The 24760-nt window shown below is 39.7% G+C and overlaps 3 protein-coding genes and 1 long non-coding RNA gene across 5 annotated transcripts; all 4 read right to left on the bottom strand.

Moving 5' to 3' along the window:
- Positions 1 to 200: 200 nt before the first annotated feature.
- Positions 201 to 1817, bottom strand: LOC131307086 (lipid phosphate phosphatase delta-like). The gene is made up of 4 exons (XM_058333504.1): positions 1589 to 1817; positions 1369 to 1457; positions 1146 to 1274; positions 201 to 295 (listed from the first exon to the last, which is right to left on the bottom strand). Exons 2-4 carry the CDS (start codon positions 1400 to 1402, stop codon positions 201 to 203), a joined length of 258 nt encoding a protein of 85 aa, XP_058189487.1. The 5' UTR covers positions 1403 to 1457; positions 1589 to 1817.
- A 144-nt stretch (positions 1818 to 1961) lies between these two features.
- On the bottom strand, positions 1962 to 3824 carry LOC131307085 (SAL1 phosphatase-like; the record flags this gene model as incomplete). Its single annotated transcript, XM_058333502.1, has 3 exons — positions 1962 to 2283; positions 3450 to 3603; positions 3726 to 3824. Coding segments are annotated over 3 exons (417 nt in total), but the record flags the coding sequence as incomplete, so codon positions are not given.
- Positions 3825 to 3897: 73 nt separating this feature from the next.
- On the bottom strand, positions 3898 to 7152 carry LOC131306381 (uncharacterized). The gene is made up of 3 exons (XR_009193848.1): positions 5920 to 7152; positions 5528 to 5718; positions 3898 to 4255 (listed from the first exon to the last, which is right to left on the bottom strand). It is a non-coding gene; the product is annotated as an uncharacterized LOC131306381 (long non-coding RNA).
- A 3339-nt stretch (positions 7153 to 10491) lies between these two features.
- Positions 10492 to 19046, bottom strand: LOC131306366 (disease resistance protein At4g27190-like). Of its 2 annotated transcripts, none has more exons than XM_058332564.1 (3): positions 15741 to 19046; positions 14152 to 14494; positions 10492 to 11070 (listed from the first exon to the last, which is right to left on the bottom strand). In XM_058332564.1, the coding sequence occupies exons 1-3, from the start codon at positions 19012 to 19014 to the stop codon at positions 10803 to 10805; spliced, it is 3885 nt and encodes a 1294-aa protein (XP_058188547.1). In that variant the 5' UTR covers positions 19015 to 19046; the 3' UTR covers positions 10492 to 10802. The 2 variants fall into 2 exon arrangements, with proteins under 2 accessions (XP_058188547.1, XP_058188548.1); XM_058332565.1 differs by having other exon boundaries at positions 10492 to 10954.
- Positions 19047 to 24760: the final 5714 nt, after the last annotated feature.

Here is a 24760-nt window from a genome sequence, read left to right as displayed (position 1 = left end):
CTTTTGTATATACCGGGGATAGGAGGGGTGGTGGTGTACCCCTCCGATTCGTTTTCAATTTTTCGGCCATTTTATGAACACACCTTGATGATAGACTCTGTTCATTTGTTAGAGCTCGGTGAGAATATTAATTTTTTCAAAAATCATGAGTAGATACGTGATCGGCACACTTGCAAATTGCAAAAAAATTAAAAATTGGATTAAAAAACACAACGAATTAGAACATAAGTTGGATTCTCAGGTGTTGGGTAGGCAAACAGCAGCAAGAAGCTAAGAGCTGCCCAAAACGTCGTCACTGCCACAGCAACAAAGTGTGCATAGTCAGAAATAAAGAAAGCAGGCAATGATGACCAGTTTGCACCACACAGGCAGCATCGCTTTGATGTTGAGCCACTTTGATTTTCAAACATTTCACATAAAGAGTCAAAGCAGTTTGTATTCTCTCTGCTGTGTAGATTACCTACACTTTTGGAGCTTTCTCAAACTATTGAGGGACACAAAAAAAGGTTAGCACCCTCCATCCTAGCGAGAACTGGTCCTTGCCATTTACGTCAACTACTTATTTTTCCTTTTAAAGCGAGGCCAACTACGCATAGCTCTCTTTGTTTACTTTTTAAGCACTACATTGTTATGTCTGCTATAGAATATTGCCTCTTTTAACAATTCCCTGCTCTCAAAGGGGACCCCACTTTCCATTCAAAATCAAGGAGTAATGTTTGTGGAAGCATGTTCACATTTTGTGCACATACCAGATACATCCATAATCCATTTGACCTACTCCATCTAAGAGGCCAAACTATAACTGGTACATATTTTGTACATTGTCTGGGGAAAAGGGGGCTATATCCACGGTCAGCCTAAAAGCTGGTAGGAAAGCCATGTGTAGAGCTTTTTGTTTGTTTAGGTTCTATTGGGCCTTAGAAGCATTCTCAGAAGCCACGGTCACCTCAATCAAGATTTTTCAGAATTCAATCCCCTCTTGGGGTTTCTCCAGAACAGTTTACTGCTTTGTATCTATTGAAAATTGCCTACCAACATTTTCACAATTTCACACAAACTACAGCTACCCATAAAAAGTACTCGTGAGAGCACGATCGCTGACAAACTTATTTGGATATGTGCATACTGAAAAGATTTGTACGTACCATTTTGCCCCGAAACAACAAAATTGTCAATATGTTCATGAACAGTTAACCAAAATGCCAGAATCGCCAATCCAAAAGCAAGACCACCGATGATGTCAGCCAAACAGTGCATCCCAAGGTAAATTCTTCCTAACAAGAGAACCACATTCCAGTTTCAACTTTCACAAAGAAGAACCAAACAAGTTATAAAAGAAACCAGAAACAAGGGAGAATCCTAACTTACCCAAGCCAATGAGGCCAACAAACAGGCAAACCATGGCGAATTCCTAATTTGGATAGCAAGGTGGCTTTGGCTAACCATTCACACAATAGCTTTGGACAAAAGTGAAGTCAATTAATAGACCAACACCAATACGTAATCAAACAAACCCAATAAACTAATTGAGCCATACTAATCAACCAATAAACTAATTGAGCCATACTAATCAATCAATTATACAAACCTTAGAGCATTCAAGTATGCACAGCCAGTTATCAAGTCTTCAGCTGCTTAGTTGCATCCTTGTCTTTTTCTTTGGTACCCAAATCTTCCAATAATTGTTTTCCACAAACTCATGACTTGAGGTCCTGAACACAGTTTATGAAAGGCAAGGATGGCAATCCAACGCTATCGACATAGACAATGCTAAAAAGCTTCCCAGAGAGAGTATAAATAAATAATAGCAAGAGGAAATATCCAAAACATTCCAAAAAATATGAAAAGTGGAAAAAAATGAGAGGCATTTTAATGGGTATACAAGAGACAAATTAACAACCAGATTCATGCACTTCAATGATTCCGAAAAAAAGGGAATATGAGAGAGAGAGAGAGAGAGAGAATTGCAAGCCTCCATGGCTAGAAGTTCTTATTATCCAATTTCACTTAGAATTTTGAATTCTTACAGCTGCATCATCGAAAGTCCACCCATGCAAAAGCAGAAACAAAAACGGATAGCATAACACACAAGATTTGAATAGAGAGGCCATGGTTAAAATCACAAGGACGAAGCTTTCTCATCAAAAGATTCTCTAACTGCCTTCAAAAGCATAGGCATCAGCTTTGGATTGGTAACAATTATGCCCGTGTCCTGGTCAAGATACCTCCCCTTGGAGAAATCCAAAGGATTTCCTCCAGCATCAATGACAACAACCCCAGCTTCTGCAAAATTCAAAGAGAGAGAGAGAGAGAGAGAGAGAGAGAGAGAGAGTCATGAAAGCAAGAAATGTAGTGCAGAGCAATCTCAAAACACCAAAGATAGTAGACATATAGAGCAAGGGACCAACAGAAAAAAATAGGCACTAAAGTGACTACAGAATCCTATTTCTAGGAGTAATACAAGCACAGAAAGAGTGCTTTCAAATTGTGAAAAAGGTTTGAATTTTTTAACGAACAAAATACATCTTTTTAAAGGCCTAGGTTAGCAGGCCGGACATTTATTTAGGGATGGAGGGAGAATAAAATTGTGTCCGGAACCCAAATCCTTATCCATGTTGTCCATTCTGCTCGTAGAGAAGATTGATATTTCAATCCAGTAGTTGAATAAGCATCATCCACAGAAAACAAAAAATGCTAAAAGCTTAGAGAGCAATTTTTGCATAAATTCTCTGTACAGTGGCATAGTATCACAACTTTAATTATAGAAACATCTACCAGTATTTTTATTGATGCAATGCAAAACGTAGCCATACAGCTCATTTACTTCATTACTAAGTAGTTAACATAACCTTCCCCATTACCAATGTCATTGCTTTTACGCCAAGTGATCTATGCAATAACTTAACAACTTGCTCATGGAGATTGGAGAATGCCACGAGTGGAAGGATTACTGGGAATGTCAAGCTTGAAAAGGAATAGCCCTTGATGTGCAGAAAGAAGTGTCGGCACGCTTACTAACATAACAATGAGGAATAGCTTGCCATCCAATGGCTAGTGCAACAGCTTTATATAAACTATATACACAAATACCCCTTAGAATTCCAATCCAGAACTAATTACATAAGATATCATAAAGAGCATTTAGGATGCGAATGCGATAATTCTGAAAAACGTTAATGGAACATCTCAGGTCCATTTAAAATCAAACACCAATAAGGGATAAGAAGAAAGATCGGATCTTCTATCACCATCACCGCTCAACTGTCTCTCTGATTTGAATTGGTCCCAGGTTGTATCATTAAGGCAGCAATTAGAACATACTTCAAAGCAGTTTGAAAGGAAATCAACTTTATCTAACATGAACAGTTGCGGTAGAAAGAATTAGAACCAAGGATGAGGTCAAAATTCAGGAATATTATGACCTACGAGAGACATTTTCTTTGCATTACCTGTCACGACAATAGCTCCAGCTGCATGGTCCCATATTTTTTCACAGTATCCTTTATGAGGGAAATGTAGGTATATTGCTCCATCTCCTCTGGACAGAGCGCCATACTTTGCCTGGCTATCTATTCTCACAGGTGGTGCTTTGACACCCAGTTTCTGTTTAAGACTATAAATATTAAAGCTTGCTAAGACAAACACGCTAACAAAGAGAGAGAGAGAGAGAGAGAGAGAGAGAGAGAGAGAGAGAGAGAGAGAGAGAGAGAGAGAGAGAGCAGTACATTTGCTATAGAGCTAGATAAGTCATGCAGAGAATGTGCAGCTTTAAATGATTCAAAGAATGACGCTTCTTCAGGATTCTCAGTAGAACTTGCATGTACCTAGAGGAGCAATACACAATATTGTATATAACCCTTATAATCTGAGGTCAATTAGGAAGAAAATGTATGGGATACTACGCACGTTATTAGTATTTCTCTAACTTATTTCCTCTCTTATATATAATCAGCTCAACAAAGCATCCAATTACAAAGAATTGGATGCAAGGCTTTTCTTCTGGTTGAATTTTGAAGGTTCCTTCTGCTGTTTAAACATGATTAATATTACAAGGAAAGCAACCACAAGACCTGTGGCCATTGAAATGAGAATTACGGCGGTTCACGATCTTCTGTGACTCTTTCGCAGCCCTCAGGATTTGCTCTGAGTGTTGTAGCTGGGCTGCCGCTCTCCATTCCTCGGCTTTTCTATGAACAACAGCCATTCTCTTCATCAACTTCTCTTCCAAATCTGCCCTCATCCTTTCAACTTTAACCTAAAAGATAATAACATCACACTACCAAGGACTCCAACATACTGACACAAGAAAATAAACTCATAGATGTGCTATTAGAAAGCTTCTTGTTACCATTATGTACAACTTACACGAGCAAGGACAAAAACACATGGATGGAGAATGCGGGCGAAAGTAAAAAATGGAGCGAGACAACAAGATCACACCATTAATCTATTGTGTAACCAGTGCATTCCCCAATAGGATACTCACGTTCAAAGTTTGAAGATTACTGATCCCTTCCAATTTCCTAGAACTTTGCCAATGCAGCATGCTCTCACATGGGCTAATGACAATATTTTTCTTGCATCAAGGCATAAAAGAAATGTTAAGGGGATGACTTCTCTTTCTTTCTACGTCGTATTATCAAGTGTGAAAGGCATATTACAGAAGTTACAGAGTAGTATTATATGCATTGGGCAGAGGAAGACACTCATATAGAGGTTGGACCACATTAGAATACAAAAAGGGGAAGAGTGTTCTCCAGTAGCGGGTGGCTCGAGGGCATGAACAAACAATACTAATACTCTGGACTGGAGTATGGACAAAGGTCACAAAGCCTTCCAAAGTATGGTCTTACAGTCAACATAATTCAGCCACGTTATTATGATAACTCGGTATCTAGCCTGAACAGGTTCTGTTCTTAAAAACACTCTCTCCTTGCAGGGTAAGACCACGTACATCAACCATTCCTGAGACCCAGCATCTACGAGAGGCTTGTGCATTGGGTACGCACGCCCTCTAGTATCCGGCCCAAAGGACCGACTAATTCAAGGACCAACCCCACCGTCCAGTAGTGGGGGCCTAAGCCTAATAAAGTTAGGACAAAGCCCCGTATGGAGGCCCAACACGTGAAGCGATGATAACACGCAAGTGCAAGTCGAACCCAGACTGAAGGCTTTTGAGGCTCCCGGTTGCATAATTGAGCCAGGTGACTACCACTGAGGCCCGAGGTAACTACGGCTGTGCCAATCGTTGGGAACATAATTCAGCCACTTTATTGTGAAAGCTGAAAGAGACAAATATGCCAGTGGAAACTTTGGAGGCAAATGCAGTTATCTAACTACGTTTTCTTCTTTCTTTCTTTTTTCTGGTTTTCAGTAAAAATCCAACTACACTTCACAATTGACACGAATGTACTAAAGGCTAATCTTATAATACAAAATACTCGTAGAAATTTTGCATTATGGAGGCTGATCGATGTGCAACTAAACTAATGGACGCTAGAAAGTGAAAAAGGGACAAGAAAAGTACCTCAAGCTTTCTTGACTGAGCTTCTGCTTTAGCATTTTGGAGGTTCACCCAAGCTTGAATTTTTGCTTCTTCTCTCTGGTATCTGTAGTTTTAATCGCAATTGGTACCAAACAAAAGCCCTTCTTTTGTTGGCTCCAAGCATCTATATTTGGGGAAAATGGGTCCAACTTCTACCTCATTTGTGAACTTATCTGCAGTAACAAAATGCAAATGCCAATGGGTTCCCGTCAAGATTAGCCCAAAACAGTTTTTTCAATTTTGGGTTTTCAGAAACACAAAACAAATACACTTCTACTGAGCTGTTATGGAAAGTGAAAAGAATTGGTGTAAAATTTATCTAAAAACTTTTCGAGAGTTGGGGGCATAAATGTTTACACTGAAAGAGTAATTACCCGTTAATATCGACAGAGGGGTGATTTACGAAGCAGTTCTCCGTCACCGCCGATGCCTGTGACGGCGGCCACCGTGTTCCTCACCCTCGAGCAAAAACCAAGAACCCAACTGGAAATCACCATCCCTCCACAACCCACTGCTCACAGACCGATCACACCAACAATCGACGGTGTAGACACGGCCGTCGATCAACTCGGATTTCCAGACTCGGCCGTCGATCAACTCGGATTTCCAGACTCGGCCATCGATCAACTCAGAGTAGGCCCCACACGCCGATCACACCAACAATCGACGGTGTAGACACGGCCATCGATCAACTCGGATTTCCAGACTCGGCCGTCGATCAACTCGGATTTCCAGACTCGGCCATCGATCAACTCGGAGCAGGCCCCACACGCCGATCACACCAACAATCGACGGTGTAGACACGGCCGTCGATCAACTCGGATTTCCAGACTCGGCCGTCGATCAACTCGGATTTCCAGACTCAGCCGTCGATCAACTCGGAGCAGGCCCCACACACCGCGTTAACGACCACCGCTCGAACTGAATGAAGATTATGTCTCAGAAACTCCGACGAGGAGGAAGAATCCCATGGTCTGAGGAGTTTGATTCGGTTTTGGAGTTGCTGTTCGAAGAGTTTGAATCGGTTGTGGAGATTTCTGTCTCTCTCTCTGTAATCAACCACAACAAAAGTGGAAGCACAGACAAGCGACGAAGACGCCTTTCTGCAAAAAACGCAGAAAACACAGAGGCGGCCCAGGAGGAGGCCATTGATGGGGGAGGCCTTGGGATTTAGGGCTTGGAGGACGAGCTTGATGTAGGCATTTTGCCCGATCTTGTAGCGCATGCTGCCTTCCATTGTTGTTCAGCAACTGAGGGTGGAGTTTAGAGAGAGAGAGAGAGATGCACAAGCAGAGAATGGAAGAGAAGAGAACAGACGTCACTCTGCAGAAAATGCAGAAAACGCGTGAACCTGTCAGGTGCAAAAGATGAAAATACCAACTTACCCCTGAACAAAACCTGAAATGCCAGACGCTAAAAGACAAAATAGAATTACTTTTTTGGGGACACAACCGGAATATTAAGAAAGTTAGAAAACCCATATTAGTAATTTGGAAAATGGACAAACAGTAGCTCGGACCCACCACAAAACACACGGAATGACGGAAACGCCCCTGTATGAACTAAGTATTTGCCAAGAATATCCCACAGCATCAAAAGGCAACTTCACAAACAAATCAGGGCAGTCTTGACAAACAAATCTTCATCGCTTACACGTACGGAAGGATTCAATCCTCCTTTAGTGGCCCTGAGTGGAATAGCGTACGTGGTCAAAAACTTAACTCCATTCCAAAAATATCGTCCACTATGCAAAATGAGAACTTATTGTATGCTGATTTCTGGAGTATTTTTCTAAAGAAAAATCTTCTGGCAAGCCTTTTGAGAGTTAGCAGGCACTAAAACCCTGTCCATCGATCCTCGCTCTTTTGCCGAAATAGTTGAGAGATCCGGGTGGCATGGACAGAGCCAGCCCTGATTTTTCAGGGGCTTAAAACGAAAATAAAAAATAAGACCTTTTTATTGGACTATTATAAGGGGCAAAATTTTTTGGAGGCCTAAAATGACAGCAACACATGCTTTAGCTCAGGGCGGGCTCTGAGCATAGGAATTCCTACTTATCCACGAGAATGCGTTATTTTTCTATTCAAAAGTAGGCTTGGCAACCCTAACAAAATTAATTATATGGTTCGGAGGGAGTATTAGTATATTGTTTCTGCTGGGTAACCATTCTTATATGCGAACCAATCTTTATACGCAATACAAGAGGATTGATCACATATCATTTAGCTGTTGTATAGATTGGTATTTTACCATTCTAACCAAGAAAACTTGGATAATTGTTTATTTCTGGAAGTTCATTCGGCTAAATGTTAGAATCGTGCTATATATATCATTCCATTGAATGTCAATTTTCTCATACTCTCTCCGTTCCTAAATTTGTGCAATTTGCATACAAAAAAGTACTTTCCGCGTAATTTTGTAGATTTATTAGCACCAAATAAAATATCTCAATTAGTTCTTTAATCTGGTGTTAATAAATTAAAAACGCCATCAACACCAAATCAATGGGTATGCAAAAAAATCCACCAACCCACTAAACCGAGCTACACTGGCACTTGCCGTCAGGGAGTTCGAACCGGTTGGGTTAGGCAGGTGATAAGATGTTAGGTGACAGATTGGGTTGGCGGATTAAATTTTCACAACTCGCCATGAACTTGGCTCAACCCGCTATGTATTGTTTATAAAAAAATACTACCATACACGTTGTGGTAAACTTTTAAAATCTAGTTTAATTTAGTTTTACTTTTAAAATTGCTCTCTAATATTTTTTTTGTTGAACGTTCACTCACATTCAATCATCTAATCATTCATTGATGTTTAAATGACCTTGTTAATCATCTTCTCTCGTTTTTTGCTTTCTTCTTCAGAATTCCCCTTTTTTTTCCTCTTAAAATTTGCCACCCTCCCAAACCGCCTTAATCCGGTTCGAAACCGCTGAGTTTTTCGACTGGACCCGTCAAGTTTTGAGACTGCGGATCGATTTCAGCTGAAAGAATATTCGACCCGCCAAGTACGGATTGGGTGGAAAAAGACAACCATCCAAAGGTTTGACACTAGAGATTCAACAGACGTTGTTGGAAAAAATCCATGAATGCTAAATGAAAACAACCCTGTCAGGTAGCTCCCAACTTTGCCCTGACGATATGCGGCGATCTAGTCTTTCGTTAATTGAGCCATCAGATCCCCGTCCCTTCTCAACGGGATAAAAAGACGAGCTAAATAATCTTCATGTTCCGTGCTCAGATCAGATTCGTACCACTTTAACGTATTCCACCACTCCTTCTCTCCTTTAATTACCTTCAAATCCGTAATCAAAACTTCCATGGTAGAAAGCTTTCGAGATTTGGACAGTAAAAGATGACCATCCTCTCTAAATTTGGAGCACCGTGAAGGCCACCGGAGATGCTGACCAGTTCGGGCAGCTCCAGAAGAGAAATCTTCTTCAAGCTCCGGAGAAGAAGGCCTGGCTTTGAGCCGGTACTTTTGAGACTCACGAGGCTGTCGAGTTTTGGACAGTCTTCAATGATAAGCTCTTCCAAGTTTCTGAGATTAATAAGCATGATGAATGTGAAAAGGGTAGTCATTTTGGGGCACGTATGCAAAGCCAAGGACTTTAGATAACCCTTTCCCAACTGGCCCTTTCCAAATGCTCTGCATATTCTTCATGCAGGGAATAATCAATCTCTCAAGTGATCCAAGTACACTTGCTTCATCAAAATACTCGAAATCTTCATACTCACCCCATCATCTTTTCCTTGATTAAACTATTCAGAGTCAATGATGGACCGAAACTCGTTACATTCCATCACCAAGCAAAACTTCACTTGAGTCATATTTATGCCCCAACTCAGATAGGCTCGATTTCCATTTACATACTTCAAGCCTTTCTCCAGTTTCTCCCGGTTATTGAATTCCTCTTCAACATCATGGGGTAAACGGGAAATGAAGTGCTTTTTGTGACGGCCAACTATAAACCTGAAGTTTGCCAAACGTGGAAATACCAATATTGTGAGGTGTGTAAGTACAGTTTCAGGGTTCTCAACTCTCTTAAGCTAAAAAGATCATGTGTTATAGCTTCTACCTCAACATCCCACCACTCTCCATATGGAGTCACATCAATGATTAGCTCGTTCAAGCGTGAGAGATTTGACAAGGCACTCCTTTACTGTCTGATTTGCATAGCCATAGAATGACACTTTCAAGCGCATAAAAATAACTAGTTTGGCAATCTCCTTCAAACAAATATTGAATCCATCCATAATTTTTTTTATATCCAAGCGGACGATAGTAAAATAAGAATACACTTAAACACATTTCTACAAGAAGAACTTTAAAAGAGTAGTGTAACGGCTTGCGCCAGCTGCTCAAAAGTTATAACTGATGTTTGTATTAAACATTGGGCATTACTTTATGTACCACTTGACGTTTGCATATCTTCCCGATGTGATGAGGTAACCAGTTCACACTCCTAGCACAAACCAAAGAGCCCCACCTACGTTTATAACAAATACCAGCCCTTTTCTATTAGCTCTATCCACAAACGCATAAAGAGCCTCTCTGTTTTTTTTCTGAATGGTAGCGCATAAAGAGCCTTGCCAAAGGGGCATGACAAAACTTCCCTATTTCAGGAAACTGCATATTAAACAGCATGAGCATCCTAGCCATCTGGTCGAATTTCCCATGATATCTATAAACTACAGAAGTTTCAAAGGATACTCTTCAGATTTCAATAGTCGACGAAAGATGTTCTTCATCGCATGGAAATATGCACAGTGATTTAAGTCACACTAACAAAGTACAATTATAGCTAAAAAAAATAAGATATTTAATTGGAAGCATCTTATGAAACGTGAGTACTTCAGACTAGATTTTGCACCACTTTGATGTGCACCAACTTGACGTCGGTTAAGATGATTTCGTCCCCTAGAATCGCAACCCGTTTATTACTGTCCGGAAGGGTTCAACCAAAAGAAAACATGCTACAAAGGCAAGGCAAACAGGACACGCATCAAAGGAGATGATTTGGAGAAGTATAGCCCGAAATACAGATCAATGCAAAAACAAGATACATATACTCAATCCAAAACAAAAACAAAACACTAAGCTATGAATATATCAACTAGAGTCTAGAAGCAACAACTATGACAGGCAGAACAGCTTCACTCCTGATATGTACAACTGTCATTGCCATTTTCTTGGCCCATGGAAACCTGGATCCTTCCACTGTCATCAACCTACCCACCACACACAATTTCCATCAATTGCGTGCCGCCAGCTGTCCCTCTTTGGCTCGAGCTTTCTCCGGTTGGGTCAGCTGTGCTCTTCCTTTGGCGTTGGCGTTCGTTGTGCCCGGCCAACCGCCAGCGGTAGCTTCTTCTGGAATCATCGAATTCCGATAGCTCATGGAATCTTTATCATCACAGTTGTTGGCCGTGTCCATACTTCGGCATTTGCGTTTGTTGTGCCAGGCCAACCGCCGGCGGCAGCTTCGTTTGGAATTATCGAATTCCAATAGCTCATGGAATCTTCATCATCATAGTTGTTCCAAAGGAGAACACAAAAATTAGAGGAAAAAGAAAGAATATTAATTAACAAAAACACTGCTTGTCATTGACTTTAGTACTAGAAGAGGGAAGCCCAAGAAAGAAGAAAAATGACAAGAGATAATTGTGTGACCGGATCTAACATAATCAAGGGATCATTAAAGTGGTATAAAGTTTGCACAAAATACATTAGCAGCAGCAGGAATTGCCCTTAACGGCTTAACATGTTGATCTTGCCAATTAAACAACCAATCTCCTTTCGACACTTCCGTTTGTTTTTTTCAGGGCGTTTGGGGCTTCACTATATGACTAATTGTTGGGCGATATCTGGAGGACACAACAATTTTAACAAGAACAATCTATCTATAACGCGAACAATAAAGATGAATGCAAGGCAAGCAGGAAACAATCAAAAAGCTATAGTGGAATGGATGGCAGTCCAACATAGATTGGCTACTTAGGACAGAATTTTGCAATGGGGGATGACTTCTGATGGCCTTTGTGTTCTTTGCTGTAATGATCATGAGAGACATGACCATTTATTCTTTGAATGCTCCTTTACTGTCTGGGTTTGGTGTTCTATTCTTCAGAAGAATGGTGTTGATAGGAATGCTCGAAAGCTGTCTGAAGAGATTGACCGGGTGTTGCAACATAGGGGCAGTGCTAGCTTCAGAGACTCCGTCTTTAAACTCTCAATGGCTGCATCTCTCCATTCTCTCTGGTGTGAACGCAGCGAAGAATCTTTCAGGGGCAAAGTCTAAGGGCTGAGGACATCATTTCCAGAATTGCTAAGGATCTGAGAGCATGTATTGCTTCGTGGCGACGTATAAAGAAGTCCGATGAGAACAGACTCATCTGTAGTGAATGGAACATTGCTCCTGCTGTTTTTTCTAGTTGCTAGATATGTAGCCATTGGCTTTTGTTTGGTCAGGTGATCTTTTCCTGCCTTATGTAGTTGGGCAGATAAGTTTTGTTTTGTTCAAGGGGATGCCCCGTTGATCCTGTATGGTTCTTGGTTTTAATAAACTTAACTTACCAAAAAAGGAAACAATCAAAAAATAACATGAGAGATTTATGTGGTTCGATACACTGGGTGTAAATCTACCATACGAGGGAAAGAGACCAATTAATCCACTATAAGCTCCAATCTCCTCTCAAATATGTCTGTTTTTCTGGGTTTCTTTCACGAAAAACAAGCTTACAAACCCTAAATCTTTAGAAAACCACGTATCTATATAGCTGCCTTTCGTCACAGCCCCCCGTCCAGACGGAAAATACATAAAACAAGAACTCTTGCTCGCAGCATCGCCCGTCCGGACGGCCCTAAGCCCCATCAGAACGGACCATCCTTTTAGACATAATTACTTGGCTTATCTCAGGCATAAACTATTTAGTACTTTGTTCATTTTTATTTTTATTTTGTCATTTGTTAAACCTAATCTACTCTATCCTAGGGGACTTGGGGAGGGGGATGGGTGCTTACGGAAATCAAACCCTGCCCATGTGCATGAAATTATAAGAGAGACACCAACTGCACTCCACTCCACTTGCATTTCGTCGTTCTTTGTTAGATAGTAAAAATATTAGTTCCAGACATCACCATTGAAGAATTGTACTCCAAAAACAAGACCTATGACTTTGGTGCTAATAATATGACACTTAATTTCCACTCTCTGTCGTTTGAAAATCGTGGTAGAATTTTTTAAAATTCCTTGTCCAAAGTCTTTTTCATGGAAACTAAAACTAACCTAAACAGAGTTGGAACTGATTACACATCCTCCTCAAGAATCCATGTCCTTGTTCCAACTTCTAAAACCACGATGTGACATCTTTTAATGAATGGTTTTGTCAATAAAAACTGGGGGAATCGACTTTGAGGAAGGACCATTTAACGGTCATAACATAAGGTTTTGTCATATAAAAAAAAAAAACAGGGGAATCTAGACCATTTCATTGTCAATGTGTCATACCATAAATGCTAATATATTACACGGTTGTGTCATAAAAGAAAAAACAGGGGAATCTAGGCTTTGAGGAAGGACCATTACATGGTCATAATATTACACGGTTGCGTTGTAAAAAATACTAAGAAAAACTTAACGTCTTTTTGGAAAAAAACTCCGGTACACACCCGGCATAGCTAAATATGTTATGCCTCTCAATAGTTTTGGGCTATGCCTCTCAATGATTCAAGTTATGCCCCTCAATGGTCAAGTTATGCCTCTCAATGGTTTTGGTTATGCCCCTATGTTTTGCCTATGTTACACCTCTCAATGGTTTGGTTATACGGATGCATACCGTACACCCTTGTGTACCGTAGACATTCTCCATTTTTTTTATATCTCAATGTGTCTAAGCCAACTTACGTGCATCTCAATTAATCTGTGTTGGGGACCAATTTGACCATTGATGACCCATTTAAAGTCAGAGCAAAACTCTGTATGGATGTCCGAATCTGATATCTTAATAGGGAGCAAAGCCCTGCGTCTCAACCTTCCTACCATGGATAAGAGACTAGAGGTGCATCTAATCTGAAATTTCAAATTTTAGTATCCTAATAGTATGCTATTTGGAGCACTATTTCTCTCTATTTGTCATTTTGATGGATTTAAGAAATAGAGTTATATATAACTTGTCTTTCATGGAAAAGAATAGACAAAATAGATCAAACCATTAAAGCAACATTGCTTTAATCTAGTGGAGTAATAATCAATTTGACACATTTCATAAGAACATATTCTAAATGTATCCACCCAAACAACATGTCAACCGAGATGTTATACGTTACGTACCCAATATTTGTTTCTCTAAAATGACAGTGAATTGTAAATGCAAGATGAAGAGTAGTAGTACCCTACAAAGTCAACACTAGCAATACTTAACGTGTATTAGTCCGATCACTATTAATTCGATGCGATCCTATATAGTCGGAGATTATCTTCCCTCCTTCTACTAGACTATTAGTCTTATCAAAACACTTATTGACCAACTCGAGCACATAACAAAAAGAACACCGATTAAAAGGTTTTTAGAGGGATCTAGAGGGAGATAGAGATACCAAACCTGCTACATTCTTGGCAAAACCTCTTGTGGATTCCGGCAACCACCACAACTTGGGCCTTGGCGTGGTGCTCACAAACCTTGTGCCGCCTATGGTACGGCTTTGCATAACTCATATCTGCCGTGCACCCCTCCACCTGGCAAATATTCATCAAACCCCTTCCTCCACTGTAATTAGAACTTTTCTTTCCATTTCCACCATTGCCACTGCCTATCTTCTTCTCATCATCCTCGGAGGCCATATTAGCTAATTTGTTGTCGCTGTCCACATCATCACCCAGTGCCGTGGCCCCCTTCTTCACCTTGTCCTTGATCATGGCCTTCTGCTTCAATTCACCACCACCACCTACCATGGATCAAATGAAAGAAGTGAATAATCAACAAAAGTGGTGTGGAAGCTGTAACGCCCCGAGCAGACCACTGGCACAGTATCCTGATTTTGATCCACAGGCCACACCACATGGCCCAAAAGCTTAAGCACATGGTACTAGTAATAGCCCACAAGGTTTGTTATATGCCCAAGATCATCCATGTAGACTTCCGATGTGGGCGGGTGTTACAATCTCCCCAACTTTAAAGCCTCGCGCCCTCGCTAGGGGTTGAGCACTGTAATCTCCATTATAAATCAAACCAACAACCAAATCAAACCAAACGGCCCACACGGTCGTGTACATGGATGGCTCTGATACCACCTGTAACGCCCCAAGCAGACCACTGGCCCAGTACCCTGATTTTGATCCACAGGCCACACCACATGGCCCAAAAGCTTAAGCACAAGGTACTAGTAGTAGCCCACAAGGTTTGTTATATGCCCAAGATCATCCATGTAGACTTTCGATGTGAGCGGGTGTTACAGAAGCTCTATATAGGGTGGTGGGAGGATGGGAATTTTGTGAGGAACAAAAAAGGTGAAAAGCTAGAGAGGGATGTGTGAGGACAACAACCACCATTTGTGTGTATGTGTGTGTGTTTATATACATGCATATGTATGTACTTAGATAGGTGAATGTGTTTATGACTATATGATTTTATGTGGGGAAGTTTTTCAATAGCAGTTATGTAGTACATTCTGATCGAGTGATCTTAGATTCTTAATGTTGTATTGTTAATAATAGTAGCACATCTTTAAAAAGTGAAATTACTTCTTTCTTTCTTTCTTTTTTTTGAGTAAAGGGATGGAGGAGGAGGCAACCAGGCATTAGCCACTTTCTATGGACATGATCATAGAAACTTCAGACGCGTGGCACAGATGGGAGACCCGATTGAGTTCTTTTAATTTTCTGTTGAATCCAACCCAGCACCTGAAAATTTGGAAGGGTAACCTGCCCTGATCGGATCGGGTCAGGGTCGGACTTGTTGCCTAGCATGATCGTCCACAGGGTGCTGGACTGACACCCTCTGCTTAGGTACAAATAAAATAGAGAAAATCACAAATGAGTAGTAATAGATTATGTGTGAAGCTGTAATATGCGTAATCAGAATTCAGAGAGTGATCAGAACGCAAGATGTATGAGAATGTGTGGTAAAACCAATGCTTTTAGGAGAAGTAAAGATCCACGATATCTCTTAAGTGGGTGAAAAGATAAGATTACCTGGCTTATCGAAGTTAAAGTCCATTGGCGAGTATATTTCTCTTACCAATTGATCCATGAAATCTTCATCTGTTCTAAGTACCTCAAATGCTGGCTGAGTCATTCTGCTCCATTCGGCATCAAAGTCCATTGGCGAGTATATATCTCTTACCAATTGATCCATGAAATCTTCATCTGTTCTAAGTTCCTCAAATGCTGGCTGAGTCATTCTGCTCCATTTGGAATCATGCCACTTTAATGAGTCCCACCATTCCTTCTCTCCTACGATCTTGCAGTATTTTGGAAATATTGTTCCTGCGGTATCCAAACTTTTGAGCATCGGGCAATTATAAATGAAAAGACTGTCCACTTCTTCAGCAAGGCATAGAGGGCGTGAAATGGTAACCAATTGAGGTAGGTCAAGGAGTGCAATCTTCCTCAAGCGTTTCAAAAAACAACCCAATTGCACGTTGGCATCTTCTTGAGTCACAATACTGCAAATTTTGGGGCAGTCTTCCACTATAAGCTCTTCCAAGCAAAAGAGGTTACGAAGCATATCTGGCGTGAAAATGGTGGTCAACTTCGGGCAAGTGTGCAATGTCAAGGACCTTAGACTGAATTGCGAATCCTTAGGAATCGAGCCTTGCCAAATGCTCTCTAAGTTCTTCATGTAGTGAATACTCAAGTGGTGTAAGCAGTTAAATATAGATTCATTCGGACATTCATAGTCTCCATCAACTATGGTTTGAAGCTCATTACATTCCACAAGCAAGCAACTTCTAAGTTTAGCCAAATTTTCATGCCCAAATTCAGACAAGACCTTGACAGTCCAATGCCGGTCCAGGAAAAGCACAGAAGCATGCTTGAGTGCCTCAGTAACACCACTTGGCATGCCTTCACCATTTATGTACTTAAGGCTTTTCTTAAATTTCTCCTCCCATTTATAGTATCTCTCCTCAACTCCATTTGGCAGACGATATATATTGCGCTGTTGACGATGACCAACAATGAATCTAAAATCAGATAAATTCGGAAACACGATTTTTTTGTGCTCATATCTAAGTTGCTGCAATAATTCAACTGATGGGAGATATAACTTGAGGATTCTCAGCTCATTTGAGCTACTCAGTGCATTTATTATAGCCTTCACATTAGCATCCCACCATTCACTATCTGGGTTTACATCGTCATCCCACCACTCACCATCTGGGCTCACATCAATGCTTAGTTCTTCCAAATGAGGGAATAATGACATCACCTCTGTCTGGATTGCAATGCCTGTCTGCTTTGTTTCTCCATAGTAGTTTGCACGTCTACAAAGAGATACCTTGAACCGTCTCAAACTGATTAATTCACCGATTTCGCTGGGCAAATACATAATTTCAGTTCCTTCGAGATCAAAAACCTCAAGTTTCCGGAGTGCTCCAATATGGGGTGGCAGCTCATTGAGAAGTTCACAGCCTCTCAAATAGAACTCCTGAAGGGACAGCAATCTGGAAATAGAAGGTGGCAAGGACTTTATGTTGGTGTGGGATAAATCTAAATGGACTAGAAGAGGCATGTCTTCAAAGAACAGTAGAGGTATTTCCATCAGATCGCAGTTGTTTTGTAACCATAGTTTTCTGAGAGTCTGGCACTTAGGGTTCTCTGGTAGCTCAGATAATTTATTGTCGTGCAACTCAATCTCCTTGGTATAATTTCCAACGGTTGGTGTCTTGATCAATCCTAACCCCCCTCGCCTTATCGAAGGACTAGGCAGATAGGATGTAAAATACTCATTCAGCACAACTTTAGTTTCTTTCCGCATAAAAAAACGGGGGCCAAATTTCTCTAGCAAGAAGGAACCGATAAGATCCTTCAAAATGACTTCCCCTTCTTCTGTTGTTTCGACTAAGTAACTTGAGACCCATTCTGATACTGGTGAACCCCGTCCCTGTTTCCAACGACGACTTGTGCAGTACTGAATGCAATATTTTGTCGTTAGATCCTTCTGATCCCATATGAGTTTCAACACATGTTTCATGACTTGGCTCGACCCTTCTTCCATCGCAAACAAGTATGATGATAATTTCTGTAGCGCAAGTGCCCAAACACTGATATCAGTCACATCTTTCAAGGCTCTAGCAAGAAGAATGACGGCAAGTAGGTGGCAATGGCACTCTTTTACCAACTGGAGGGCCATTTGTTGGAGAGCTGAAGAGGTATCAACAAGTGATCGCTCACAGAATAGGTCCCATGGTAACAGATGGTCCTCCATTCTGACCTCCACATCCACATCCATGATCTTATAAGCCTCTTGTGATTGAGTCGTAAGTACTACGACTCCATGATCAGGGAGTCTTAAGTCATGTAGATCCATCTGTCCATCGACACATTCCACGAGCAGGAAGAAGTTGTGAGGTAGTAACTGATCTAGCGATAAACTGAAGATGTGATCAATTTGTTGAAGTACGTGAATCTGCTCCGCGATTTTCTGCCTTACCTCTTTGTCACAGTCATGTCCACAGACAGAGATGCAGAGGACAACACTGCCATTCTGTCTCATCCTTGCTATATCCATGACTGCTCTGGCTACTTCCTCCCCTCCGCTCCCTGAAATCCCGATTTTTTTAAAAGTTTCTGCCTTAACATATGCCGAAACCTGCCTAATAGCAGAATTGATGGCCAAAGTCACCATTTCGTCTGGGGCTTCACATGCAGCACTGGTTTTATGAGTTAGCCCAAACTCGCCCCCCTTGTGTGAACGTACAAAATATGCTTGAGGTATATAAGCTACTAGATCAAAATCATACTTGGCCACTATGTTTTCAGCTGCCTGAAGATTGTGCGCAATCTCGTTCATCAACCTATCTAATTGCTCCATTTGTACTCCCTTATTGGCCAACCCACCAAATTCATTTAAGTATTTTCCATTATTGATCTCTGATTCCAAAGCCTTCAATTCTCTGACGAGTTGGTTCATTTTGGAGAAACAGTTGTTTTGAAGACTAAGGTCCCCATAATACTTGGTAGAATCTGTGATAGGGTATGATAAGACAAGGTGGAACAAGTCCTTCTTCCGTATCAAAAACTCAGCTTTTCGCATAATCTCTAGTGCTTCTCTTGCAAGGCGTAATCCACCGAGTTTGTGTGATACCTGTTCAGATGAGATACCCTTATCAATGGGATGAGAAGATTCGGGGGCCTTTCCTTTGGACAGTTCTGGATTTGATTTCGAAGGCTCTAATTTTGCTTGGTGAGCTTCAGTCCATGACTCATTTTCCGCAGGTAAACTGCCTTCCTCGTCAGCCTCCATCACAGCTAAGCTTTAAGCTGCGATTCGCATGAACTTCATGTGAATGGAAGTTGAAATGATTTTCATCACACTAATTGGTTGAGTAAATAAAAGTACAAGTTACTATAACGCATTTGAGTCAACTTTGTTGTTTTCCTAGTGAAAACATTTCGAGTCTAATTTAATTTTGACTGTCAAGAAGTACTAATGCAAATGATGTTAACACTGCCATTGTGAACGACAAAGATGATCGGAAAGGTAGTCGAGACTGAACAAAGATTGTGAATGTCATTTGTCAAGAATATTACAACGGAAATGACTTTCACACTACATTTTTTTTTATAAATGCACTCCACTTCCACTTCTTATCTTTTAGTGAGAAAATTAGACATAATCAGTCCCTAAAGGATAAAAAATGAAGTGCATTTATCAAAAAAGAAGTATTATGCTGCCTCTCTCCCAACCTTTGTGGTTTCTGCATCTGACTTTGCCTTGACCTTTGCTCGCTCTTGATAAAATCACTACTTGTATTAGGCCTGTCAATGGACCGGATCCGATCCGGATCCGACAAATCCAAATCCAATCCGAATTCGATAAGACTCGAATCCGATCCGAATCCGATAAGACTCAAATCCGATAGTGGTAATCCGGATCCAAATCAGAAAAATTCGGATCCGATCAGAAAATCCGATCCAAAAACTTTTTTACTTCAAAAATTTTAGCAAAAAAATAAAAAAAAATTCAAAAAAATTATTTTCCAAAAAAATTTTAAAAATAAAAATACAACTTCTTAAAACATTTTTTTTTTCAAAATAAAAAATTTACTACTTTTAAAAAAAATAAAGTTCGGATTCAGATTGATAACGGATTTAATCCAATCCGACCCGAATTTCAATTACCGGATTCAGATTATCGGATCCGATTCGGATTCGGATTGGATTTTTTCGGACCAGATCCGGATTGGATCGGATCCGGTCCATTGACAGGCCTAACATCTAGTATAATACAAACTTATATCCCTCAAAAGGAATGACTTCGGTGTCCCCAGTCATTTTGGGGATACCGTAACTTTTGGTATAACAAAATCATTATGAGCATAACCAAAACTCATTATAAGCATAATAAAACCATAGCAAGGCATAACTTGTTTGTTATGCCTTGGTTGGATTTGGTTTGCCTTGGTTGATTTTTTGGATATTACTTGGTTATGTCTTGTTTAGATTCTATTATGCTTGTAATGGATTTTAGTTAGGTTAGTGATAATGCCAAAACCGTTTTTGTTGGTGTCAAAACTCCAGTGCATAAAAATTTTGTACATTTCAAATGGTACAAGCCTTTTGTACACTAAAGTTTTGATATTAACAAAAACAGTTTTGACATTATTATTTCTCTTTAGTTATACTAATAATGGTAAAATTATGTCTAAAATTACGGTGTTCTAAAAATGACCGGAACACCGTTGCATCATCCTCAAACTACATCAAAACATTTCATGTTTAGGTGAGAATCCAAATAGTTATAGTACTAAGTTAAACCCATGGTGACTGCAGACTCCACGGATATCTCGCTCTCCCTTCTAACACCACCAAGTGGAGGTTCAAACCCCAATGATACCTACACCGCACCCATTGCACAGTAAAAATGCTCGTATTTATTTTATTAATTTTAAACTATATGAGGGTTTGTTATATAATTTATAAGAAAGAAGAGAGAGAGAGAGAGAGAGAGAAAGAGAGCAAACCTTCACTGTTGCAACTTTTTCTTTGCTGCAACTTCAATTCACAGAATAAACACAGAGAGAGGTCGAACCGTCGAAGAGAGAGAGAGAGAGAGAGAAAGAGAGCAAACCTTCACTGTTGCAACTTTTTCTTTGCTGCAACTTCAATTCACAGAATAAACACAGAGAGAGGTCGAACCGTCGAAGGAAGTTATAATCATTGTTTAATCTTCAATGGAAGTAGAGAGAGAGAGAGAGAGAGAGAGAGAGAGAGAGAGAGAGGGAGAGGGAGGGAGAGAGTGCTGATATGTCAGTTTTCTTGTCATTATACTAGACAGTTACAACCATACTCAAACACACACCCAAATACACATCCACACATTCGTCATTATACTAGACAGTTACAAGTACATCCAAACACACACCTAAATGCACACCCACACACACAAGTGTGTGGGCTCCATACATGCTACAACCCAGTATGTGTAGGTGCGTATTTGAGTGTGTAAAATGGACGTAGTTATAGAATTATTATTCAAAACCAATTGGTCTTGGGAAAACCACGTGTAGTGTAGTGTAGTGTAGTGTAGTGTAGTGTAACAGTTAAAAGTGGTACTTTGGGTTAGGGGTGGGTAATAGGTAATTTCGTGTCATTTTCGTGTTATATATCAAAATTTTATTTATAAAATCCCACAACATTTTTCAACTTATCAAATCTTTCGTGTCATGTTCGGGTTGCGTTGTCATGTCAACAAGTCCTACTTTTCGCAAAATTTTTATTTTTTTTTAGTTGACAATTTATCAAACTAATGTCCAATATATAGAATTACCCATAAAAATATTTATTTTTAGATCAATTATATGAATTTATTTTGTTTTTTGTGTCAGGCATGCCCACCCCTATTTTGGGTATAGCATAAATGTGAACCAGCTTTCTCTATCATCTCAAAAAAAAAAAAAAATTGGGAAAATGATATTGGCACTTCAAAAATTGATGCGGACACTCTAAAATCAATGTAATTTCAAAGCACTTTCCTTAGTTTTTTGAAGTGCCTGCATCAATTTTTGGAGTGCCAATATCATTTTTCAAAATTTGTGAACCAAATTAAATTTTGCGTCCACATAGAAAGGGTGCTCTTCCTTTACGTCCCGTTGCACGTAAAAGATGAGAAAGGGTAAAAAAATCAGAGATGCTATCTTCACCGCATTGATCCACTGCACGGTCCACCGCATGCTTACGTAGGGTTCACTCTAGACTCCACAAAAATACAAAAAAAAGTATTTATAAAATTTAAAATATTTTTTTATCGGACATTGTAAAAAATCAGCTTAATCGCATAAAAACTACAAATGGTAGGGTTTCAGGTGTTGACGGCCGTGGTGTCATTGCTTTGTCGCGGCAAAGGTTGTGTTTCTATGTTTAGGGTTGCTTGGGACAGGTCCAAATGTTGTTGGGTTGTACTTTTTGGGGCTTGGCCCGTTTAGGTGTATTTGGGTTTTTTCCAAACAATTTTTTCTTTTATCCAATCCTTGGTAGGTTGGATTCACCTATCTTCCATCTTGATGTACCATATGTCAAGATTTTTGAATAAAACTTTTTTGCCTATCGAAAAAAAAGAGGTATTAATAAGGGTGGAAATTATGGGCACGATAGAAAGTTAGAGGGCTTGGATCAAACACATTTTGATATGAACACGAATGACACAACCCCACTAGCACGAAAACTAAACGGGACGAATACAGGTGACTCAAAAACTTGATAAGAACACGGATAACCCGTTTAACTTTTCGTGTCACCCGTTAACTCGAAACAACACGACTCGACACGATACTTGCGATGCGAACCCATAGTCTGAACTTGTGTCTTCTTAGGGATTAGTTTTGATTCTTTTAAATTTCCTAATTAGTTGAAGATATGATTTTCCAATGGCGCTACTATTCGTAACCCTTTATTTTCTCCCATAGTCCATTAAAAATTTTCAATTATACTCGACAGTTAATTACCGAAATTGAGATATATTTTCAGCATCCAATTACCGAAATACAATATTTTTTTCAACAATTATTTACCGAAAATGTATGTTCGGCAGTTGTTTACCGAAAGTTGAACATATTTTCGATCTGTAGTTACTGAAATATAATCTTTTTTTCAACAGTTATTTACCGAAATGTTATGTATGATTTTCAACAACCATTTACCGAAATGTAATGGGCTATGAGAAAAAATAAAGGGTTGCGAATAGCAGTGTCCTTTTCCAAAATCATGCTTGGTCAATTGTATATGAACATATAGATCATGTGATTATGGAAAGGCAAGAGATGCATAATACTCCTACTATCAACCTAGAATTTTTTTTCTAAGATCAAACCTATTGATATTGAATTTCGTAATCACTGTGTTTCTACTTTCTATGTTAAAAAGTACAAAATGAATTAAATTTGTTTAGGCAGTGTCCTAATTACCTCGAGAGCAAAAGTTCCTGTAAATAATAAAAACACTGTAGGGCACAAAAAACTTTATATTGATTGTGGCTTAAGGCATTTTTCAATGTCATGATTTGGTTATGGTTAATTAATTTTTTTTGTTGGTTTAATCATTTCTGTGATTATGATGTGTTATTGGATCAAATAAGTTGTTCATGTGCAACATTGCTAGGTGTACAATTTCATGTACATAAATAAAACATAAGGAAAATGATTTTCACACCCCCTTTTAATGGAGGCGGGGGAACTGCTGTCCTTTTAAGGGGCAGCAGCGTCCGGTCGAGTGGAGCCCGCTCCAGTCTCGCTCCGATGATTAGAAACGTTCACTTCGTAGAGCTCGTGGAGTAGAATAAGCAAAAATCAGCTCAATCGGATATCATTAAGTGCCTATTCGGAACATTTTTATGTTGAAAAGAATGGATTTGAAACACTGGATCAAATCCACTGCAATCCATTATTGGCATGTGTTCTAATCAGACACTTAATGATATACGATCGAGCTGATTTTTGTTTGTTCTATTTAACGAGCTATACGAAGTGAACGTTTCTGATCATTAGAGCGAGTTCCGCTCGGCTGGGACAGAACTCTGCTGCCCCTTAGAAGGACAACAGCTCCCCCGCCTCCCCATCCACACTCTCTTTTTTGTTTTCATTTACATGAATTTACAATATTATCCTTAATTGTGTAAAAAAATATAACCAAAAGGTGGTTGCAGTCGAAAGTCAGTTGAGGGTTTAACTTTATAACCAAAAGGTTTTCCAAGATAACAAATATATATATAACGGTGGTTGGTGCGCTAGAAAGTCAGTAGTTGGTTCAACTTATAACCAAAAGGCTTTCCAAGATGACGCGTTTCTTGTTCTACTGGTATTTGATCTATAATTGGTATATTATATATTAGAGTATTGCATGTTCTTCTACGTACTTCTTAGCTTTGGTTATATTCTCTGTCATCTACCGCAGGGGAATAATATTCTAATCCTAGTGGTTGTTTCGCATCCATTCAGAACTTTCTTCAATATTTTCTATTGGTTGTTTCGCATTTCATTTCCTATTGTACTACTTTCATCTTTGCATCTTTCTGATTAATGAAAACTTTCTTCGCCGTTTAAAAAAAAAAACATCCATTTAGACCAAGAGTTGATTTTTTTAAAAACGTGTATTATAATTAGTCCGTAGTTGGGGATAGCCATAAAGGTGTGATTATTTGCTAATTGGTTTGGCAAATTAATATTAAGAGCTCCTGACTTGTTTGTCTATCTTTGGCATCTGGACTCATCCACTGAGGTGTTTTTTGGGCTAATTGTTTGATTCGATCCGAGTACACCAGTGAAAGAAATTTTCGAGCTAGATATTGGAAGGAATTTTTGTTGCAAGGAGAAATGTATACTGAGTTTAATGTTCGCTGAATAATCTTAAAAAAAAACAAGGTCAATAGTGTTCTCCGATATATGTTGTGTTGCCCTTCTTGATATATGTTGTGTTGCCCTTCTTGATTCGATGGTCTATTCAAGAGTTGATGATGATTCATACCATTTTCAGTACTTGTTAGTGCGGCCTCTTTA

The sequence above is a fragment of the Rhododendron vialii genome, chromosome 11a, assembly GCF_030253575.1.
Source record: "Rhododendron vialii isolate Sample 1 chromosome 11a, ASM3025357v1".
In the NCBI taxonomy this organism is placed as follows: Eukaryota; Viridiplantae; Streptophyta; class Magnoliopsida; order Ericales; family Ericaceae; genus Rhododendron; species Rhododendron vialii.
This window is presented reverse-complemented; position numbering and strand designations above follow the sequence as displayed.

Coding starts and splice junctions, on each gene's coding strand:
- LOC131307086 (XM_058333504.1), bottom strand. CDS start 1,402: ATGGTTTGCCTGTTTGTTGGCCTCATTGGCTTGG. Junction 1,275..1,368: donor TGTTGGCCTCATTGGCTTGG/GTAAGTTAGGAT, acceptor TTCTCTTGTTAG/GAAGAATTTACCTTGGGATG. Junction 296..1,145: donor TGTTGTTTCGGGGCAAAATG/GTACGTACAAAT, acceptor TTGCTGTGGCAG/TGACGACGTTTTGGGCAGCT.
- LOC131306366 (XM_058332564.1), bottom strand. CDS start 19,014: ATGGAGGCTGACGAGGAAGGCAGTTTACCTGCGGAAAATGAGTCATGG. Junction 14,495..15,740: donor CTTTAACTTCGATAAGCCAG/GTAATCTTATCT, acceptor GATCCATGGTAG/GTGGTGGTGGTGAATTGAAG. Junction 11,071..14,151: donor TTTTGCCAAGAATGTAGCAG/GTTTGGTATCTC, acceptor ATGATGATGAAG/ATTCCATGAGCTATTGGAAT.